Source organism: Arachis stenosperma, chromosome 7 (genome assembly GCF_014773155.1).
Source record: "Arachis stenosperma cultivar V10309 chromosome 7, arast.V10309.gnm1.PFL2, whole genome shotgun sequence".
NCBI lineage: Eukaryota > Viridiplantae > Streptophyta > Magnoliopsida > Fabales > Fabaceae > Arachis > Arachis stenosperma.
In genome coordinates, this window is record NC_080383.1 from 36,007,051 (window position 1) to 36,015,117 (window position 8,067).

At 35.7% G+C, this 8,067-nt stretch overlaps 1 protein-coding gene across 1 annotated transcript; it reads left to right on the plus strand.

The window, feature by feature from the left end:
• The first annotated feature begins 1,142 nt into the window (after positions 1-1,142).
• On the plus strand, positions 1,143-4,489 carry LOC130941917 (uncharacterized). Its single transcript, XM_057870557.1, has 6 exons — positions 1,143-1,336; positions 1,449-1,542; positions 2,499-3,364; positions 3,457-3,568; positions 4,059-4,154; positions 4,253-4,489. The coding sequence occupies exons 1-6, from the start codon at positions 1,275-1,277 to the stop codon at positions 4,334-4,336; spliced, it is 1,314 nt and encodes a 437-aa protein (XP_057726540.1). The 5' UTR covers positions 1,143-1,274; the 3' UTR covers positions 4,337-4,489.
• Positions 4,490-8,067: the final 3,578 nt, after the last annotated feature.

Here is an 8,067-nt window from a genome sequence, read left to right on the forward strand (position 1 = left end):
GATTTAATTCATGAGAATGTATATTTTGGACTCCAATTCTTATAGGACCTAGTTAGTTAAATAAAGCAAATACTCAGAGTTAGTTATATTTGTATGACAGGATTTAATTAATGAAAAATGCATATTTTAGACTCTAATTCTTATAGACTTATGTAATCAAATAAGACAAATATTCATAGTTAGTTATGCCATCTGATTAATTATTTTTGGGTAATTCAATCAAACATAGTATAAAAAACTGAAAAAAAATTGCATTCATTCAAACTTTTTCTCATTTTTCTAAGAAACAATGGTCATAAACAACAATAATCTCCAAATTATATCAATTTTATATTTTCATCACTAAATACAAATTACAAGCAACACTTTACTTGTCTTAATTTCACCCCTAAGTTTTTCCATCTTACTTGCCATCTTCTTCATGATTCTTCCTTTAACTACAGTAATTGTCAATCCATTTTCTATCTTACATTAGAATGCTCCGTATTTCTTTTAACTAACAATCTTGTCAGATCCTTCCCATCTTTTTCGATTCCATCCACTCACACAAAATATTTTACAATCTCTTATCTAAAAAATAAAAAAATACCTACACCCATCCAACTGTCAATGAAAATTCAAAAAAAGAAAGGTAACCTTCACAAAAAGGCACTAAGCCATTACCATCCTAAAAAGACATCGGATGAACCATATATTTGAATTTGTTATCGTGTCAAATTTTATCAATGCAATCTTCAGTCCATAAAAGCATCTTTCATCAAGTTTCTTTTTTTTATTCTTTTTCGTACTCAACGCATTGCTGTAACTTGCATTACTCGTAGCAGAGTTAAATCTGCACAAAGACATATTTAGGAGATTATAGGATTTTTCTTTGTCAATATTTGTATTTGAGAAACAAACAAAAATGAAATGGTTTTAATTTCTGAATTAGAAAAAAAATTAGAGAAAAAAGGTATGCTAGAATTTCAAATTTTGTAGAGGTATCTGTTATAAATTTGAAGAAGTTTTATTATCACTTAGGTTTAAATACTAACGAATGAGGTGCGTGATCAACCTTAGAGTACTTATAACACACAAAAGACATCTTCTATTATTATAAAATGAATTTCTTTCTTTTATAGGTACATTTATGAGCATTTGCATCTTTCCAGTAAGAATAGTTATTTATTCTGATGTTGTAATTACTATCGTCCAACAATCATAAATTCAAATTGAAAGAACAAACGGGTGGTCTTTCCGCCATTTCCATCTTTTCAGATTCTCATAAATCAACAATGGATTCTTCATCCATTTGCCCTTTCTGCCATTCATCAGTTCCATCTTCCCAACTGCAATGGTATCAATTTTATAATATCATACATAAATGAACAAACATTATTAATAGTAACATTTCATTGATTGATTTATTTATTTTGAATATTACATTCATTGGTACATTGCAAGTGCAGGCACGCCAACAATCACTTCGAACATGACGATCTCCAACGCGCTACTGATTTCGAGTTAGCTCAGCAACTCGCTCTTTCACCCAATTCGCCTCCGGTACCCTTTTTTCCCTCTCGTTTCTTTTTTAAATTTTAATTTGTCTTAGATATAGAAGATAAAACATTAAAACTTGAATCCTTTTTTTCGTTTTGGGATAGTTTCACTTGGTAGGGTTTCGCAACATTGGGTTTGTTTTCTGTTGGCGTGTTTTAAATTGATAATTTTATAATTGTCACCTTGAATTTGTAAATTTGAAAATATTGTCGGTGAAGGGATCAACTTGCAACAGTGTAATAAGTTGATATCACTCTACTCAATTTTGAATAATCTTTTATTGGAGGAATTTCGACATATTCCCACCATTGAATTTTGAAAGTTCATATACCATGCTGGGAGGAATTTTCATATTGTTTGCTCACATTCTTATTGATATCCATTATTATTCTGAAAATTGGCACAAATAATTATAAGTAGATGGAAACTCAGGTGCAGTTAACTTTATGTGAAGTTGATAGCTGAGAGTCGTTAAATGATTTGGTAGGTTTAACTAAATTATCATCTGACGACTCTCAGTTATTAACTTCATATGAAGTTAACTGCATCTAAGTTTTCCCCTTATAAGTATGATAAATAGATATCATATAATCAACAGTTGGAGTGATAGGAATTATATCATATAGAAAGTTATTGAATGGTGTATATATAATGTCCATTGAGTTTTACACGTGTGTTTGTTTGAACCCTGTAATGGGTTGAACCAACTTACAAACAACTGTTACAGCATTCAATAAAGATTTAATGAAAACATATGCTTGAAATTGGAACTAGGAGAATGAAGAGGAACAAAATCCGCAATGATTGTCTTTTCTTTCCCTTGCATGTATCTCCTTTTTGTTGGATGGGCATGGTTTCACATTTTTAGCCTAAATTTGAGCTGTGTGTTTTTCTTTTGTTATTTTTTTTTTTCTAATTTTGCAATCTGAATTTTGTGTTATCTATGTCATGTTTTGCAGAGAAAACAAGCAGCTAGTGGCTTGCATTCTGCTAAAACTCATGAAGGCTCTAATAATTGGTATAATGGCATTGTGGCTGGTAGACATAATGGAGCGTGGAAAGTGAATGAAAAGATCTCTTGTTTGGTTGATTTACAGAGAAAGAGTGAGTTTTACAAGATTGAAGCAGGTTTAATAGACTTGTTGAAAAACTGTTTGGAGTCTGAAGCAGAGAACTCAAGAACCATTTTGTCAGGTTATGTTGATCACTTCCAGAGCCTTGAGTTTGAGGATGTAGGATGGGGCTGTGGTTGGCGAAACCTTCAAATGCTCAGCTCACACTTGCTGGCACAAAGGCCACAAGCAAGAGAAGTCTTGTTTGGTGGTTTGGGATTTGTTCCTGATATATCTTCACTCCAGAGATGGCTTGAGATTGCTTGGGGAAGGGGTTTTGATCCACCTGGTGCTGATCAATTCAATCATGCTGTTTATGGCTCGAGAAAATGGATAGGAACCACGGAGTGTGCTGCCCTGTTGCGTTCATTTGGTCTCCGAGCTAGAGTAGTCGATTTCGGTCCTAAAGAATATGAATCACTTTATCTATCTGTCCCAGGTTCAAGTGTTGGGGCGCTGCAGCCACTGAGAACTAATAATTGGAGGAAGAGGAAAGCAATAATTTCTGGACCAATGGATAGGTATCTGTCTCGTACTGTTTCTCAATCAAGTTGTAGCCAGAAAGAGAACTCATGTTCTTCTCCCAATGACACTGATAGTAATGCCAACATAAGTAAGGGTCATCAAGCTCTCATGGACTTTGTGTGGAATTACTTTTCTAACAATAGCTCGATCCAATTTGGTCACAGGCGTGTTATTGTAAGCGAGAAAACGTAAGTCAGTTGCATTTTAGATACTCATGTTCTGATCAAACAGATGATTATATTCCTATGAGTTTTAAAGTTTTGAAAGCTCTATTGGACAGCCCCTTGTACTTTCAACATGATGGACATTCAAGAACAATAGTTGGAATTCAAGTCAAGCATCAACGGACAGGAACACTGCAATATAACCTCCTCATTCTTGATCCTGCTCATGTAATCCATCTTGTTTCCAGATTCTTTCGGTCCCTGATATGTATATTTTGCTTATCTTCTCATATGATTTAGGCCCTGATCAAATTACAATTCTTAACTGTTATTTTTATGATAAAACAAAGCATAACCAAATTTTATTTAGAATCCCCATTGTCATCCTTACTTCTACTATATTTTTATTGGCTAATGGTTTTCCTTTGGATTTGGTTGGGCTCCGTGAATCATTTCTTTTTCACTCAATTTTTTAAAGGAAAAAGTGAAAACACGAAATGAAAGCAAATCAAGATTTTGTTGTTTTCACTTTTTTCTTCACAATCTTATAAACAAAAAATGTTGAAAATGAAAATAGAACATAAATAGGGATATTATATGTTTTCTCCCTACATCTCTACATGATGTGTGTTTGTTATTAGTAGAAGTGTTCTGGAACATGCATGTTGTGTGATAAGGTTGACACCGTTATAAGTCTAGTCAATCCTCATCGTTGCAGAAAACGGCTTCTCTAGAAAAATTGCTTAGGGAGAAAGTTGGATGGCAGAGACTCGTAAAAAGAGGAATCCACACATTGAGGAAGCCACAATACCAGGTTTCGCTTCCCCCACTTTTTTCTCTTGAAAAAAAAGTGATTTTGTTGCAACATTAAATGATGAGACTTGATCACTATGTTAGTTATTCTTGTTCCAGCTGTGTTATGTCGACCCTGGAATTGCAAGTGAGGAGGAGATGGAAAAACTCAAGACAATTGATAGTGTGTTCGTTGAAATTTAGATACATGAAGTTATTGGTACATTAAGGTATCATCTTGTATTTCATCATCTTCTGTAATTATTTGTTTTGACTATGCAACAAATAAGTTGCATATATATATATATTAAAAATGCGATGTATTCAACTAGTAGTACTCTAAGGGTCCGTTTAGTGCATGAAACAAGAATCTTTATTTCAATGTTCTCCCTTTATATATTGAATCAGAATTCTAACTTTAAAGTAACTAGCAAGGTTGCGAGAATCGGACCGGTCAATGAACCGGTGAGGTTATTGGTTCAATGGTTTAATGGTTCGACCGGGGTTCAATCGGTTTAATTAAATATTAAATAAAATTATTAAAAAACCTAAAAATAATTTTAAATATATTAATTTAATAAAAAACCGTTAAAAAACCGTTAAAAATCGGCCGGTTCGACCGGTTTACCGGTTAACTGGTCGATTTTTTACCGGTTTTTTGCTGGCCGGTTTTTGAGCTTACCCGGACCGGTTAATTGACCGGTTCCCGGTTTTTCCGGTTGAACCGGCCGGTCCGGTCCGGTTTTCAGAACCATGGTAACTAGCTAATACATTAATAATAATATAAAGAAAGTTTGCATTGGAGGAACAAGAACATTAAATTTTCATTTTTCAAATGCATTGCTTACTGTTAAAGTTTAAAAACTTTCCTTTTATGTATTCATTAACCAATGTCCATAGCAAGGTCTTAAAATGGTTGTATGCAATGATGCAGATACTTTTGATAGTTACAAATGCTAGAGCTGTATAATAGTGTTAATGGTAGTGTAGGGTTTCTTCAAACTTCAAAGCTTAGTATATTATGAATGAAGTGGTATAATAGTATATTCAGCGATGATGTGCTTGTTTTGGTATTTTGATATTGAAGTAGAATTCACTCATTTGTAGGCTTGGTATGAAGCATTCATTTTTCCATTCATTTTGGTTTGCCCTACGAATCTTGTTGCTATTGGATGCTAGAAATATAGAATGCTAGTGCTGTTATTTCTAGCATAGCTATGAATACAAGAGGATGTTTGATAGGGAATGCTAGCAGTTTTATAAGATTCTCATGTTTGTTACAAAAATTAAAATTTTATTCCCAGAAAATTTTAATCCTACCTCCTGTATGTATTTAGAAGAATCCCACGAAAAGGGAACTTTTTGTAATTTCGAAATGACCAAAGTATATTTTCTATGTAAATAAAACTCCAACCACCCCCCCCCCCCCCCCCCCCCCCCCCCCCCAAAAAAAAAAAAAAAAACCTAGCCTAACCTATTCCTATCCCACATTTTTAGCTTCATTCTTCTCCCTTCTCCTATTTGCCACAATCGTGAGACGCTGTCATCATTGGTCACGAGTCACAACATTGTTGAGGATCAAGAGTGCTATTGTTACGAGTGACGTACCTTAAAACCTAGAAAATGTGATTGATGGACTTTAGTGAAAGTTCAGGAGTTTTGCGTGTGGTTGGATGAATTCTACGACTAAGATTGGCTGGTGAAGAATACCAGCAAGAGTCTTTGATGTCTAACTCAGTAAAAGAGTAAGAAGGTGTTAAGTGATTATTGAAATTAACTCATATCTGAAGATATTTATAAAAGGGTTGGTGAGCTAGTTTGCTTGGAGGTTAAGTCACAAGTTCTCATCTTAGGTAAACCTGTGTTAGTCATGTAGCGGTTATCTGGTTTGAAGAATGGGTCCAAGCTATAACCACCGAAGTCGTATAAGGTGTGAATCCTACTTAGGGTGCGAGATTCCCACATTGACGTTTTTATATATATATTCCTCCAAGAGGATTTGAATTCGGTGCAGCTCTATGTGAGGCAAACAAAGTTGTCATCTGATCCAGGTTTCGGCTATCACATTGACGTTTGATGATGGCTTTTTTTTTTTAATTTGGTGATTAATCGGGGCCAAGGCCCACGTTTGATGATGACTTTATCACCAAGTCAGGTTGGCTTCGAATGGGTCACGGCCTACCTAGTCCGACTTTACCTGCATAAAGGGCACGATTATATTAGGCTGAATGGAGTTAAGCAAAGGTCGGAATTTTGCTACTTGGGCCCGTATTGGGCTAGACATATATTGGGCCGAAAGTATTAGACTAAGTTGGAATGGTGCCCCCATTTGAGTGCCGAGCTCATGGCCAATTGTCGAGTAATGTAAGTGTTACGTTGGGTAACTGGAGATTAGTGGGTTGAACTCGCTGGGAGACCCAATCGTCTGAAAAAGGAAGTCTCCGACTTGGTTCGCGTCAGGGGCCTCCGTTCGACTACTGTGTATGAAAGAAAAGGGGGGTGGTACGTACAAAGACACTCCGATGCTTAAGTCAGTAGGGGCCTAAGCAAGTTTTGAGAGTATTGGAACTTAGAGATACCTGAGGGGTATCAGTGTATTTATAGTGGTGAACCAATAACCACCGTTGGAGTAGTTCCACCTTTTAAGGAGGATAACCGTCCTTTTATCTTAGGAAAGTTGAGATATGGCTCCTGGAAGTGGGTTGAGAGATTTTAGTGGCAGTTACTTATTCAGATAAGTGGTATTTGCCAGCTATCTATCAAGCCCGACTTATGTGGAGTAGAGCCTGTGTCAAATCCGACTTCTTCTGAGGAGGTCGGTTGTGAGGGGAGGCCAATCTATGAATTGGATCTTTCTATCTTATTTGGACCTGAGCCTTTAGTGTTGGGCCAAGATATGAACAGTAAGCTTGTGGTAACATCGATTTACTCTTGTAAGCTTTGAATTGTTAGTTGCGCTTGTAGCTTGAGATCAAAGTCGTTTCTTTTGTCGTTCAATCAAGTACAAACGAATAAGTGTCTTGGACGAAGTTGAAACCAATGAAGAACTCAGGTGTTGAAGAGAGAAACTTCGTATTGTCCTTGAAAAATAGGCATGTCTTTGTGGTTCCAAATGTTGAATATAGGGGTAGTCGCGCGATCATTTAAACTAGGTATGAAAAGGACCAAAATGCCTTGAAAAGTGAGCAAAATTACGAAATTGTTCCTTTTTTCAACTGTCTGTTTTTCTCATCAACCCTCTATATAAATGTTTGGGAAAGTCTCGGGGCCACCATCAAAAGAAAATTGAATGATCCTATACTATTGGATTTAATCTCACACCATTAAAAACACTATTGATGGCCAATTAATTGTTACAAAACACAAAAGTTGCTGGCCTCTAGCACTCCTCTAAATGTTTCTTCCTTTCCTTCTTCTTCCTTCACATTCTCGTGGCTCTTCTTCTGTTGCCTTTTCATGTGATTCCTGTTACTGTTGCAATCATTATTGTTGTTCTTTCATTTGTTGTTACTCTTGTCAATCCTCTTCTTTTCAAGGTTAGCAACCTTTTTATCACGCTTATGAATGCATGATTTTAGTATTCTGAACCTTGGTTTGTTGTTTTCTTTTTTTTTTGTTACAGTGTTCATGGTTGTTCCCCTCGCGGTATGGATGTTGTTTGTACGTCCATTACCATCCCAAAAATTCAGTTTGTGAGTTAGATCGTAGATGGTTTGTTGAGGATGTGGGTGGTTGTCTTTTGGGCTTGGTAAGGGGAACAACCATGGGGATGCCTTATCTTTTTGTTGGTAACTTATTTTTATCTTTCCGAGATCTTAGTTGGTGGTTCATTTTTTGTAGGTTTCTAAGTTTTCACGATGAGGAGAGTGCCACTAGTTTTGTCTATTGAGATTTCATTGCAGCTTGGTTAGGTTGATGATTCGACATTTCGATGA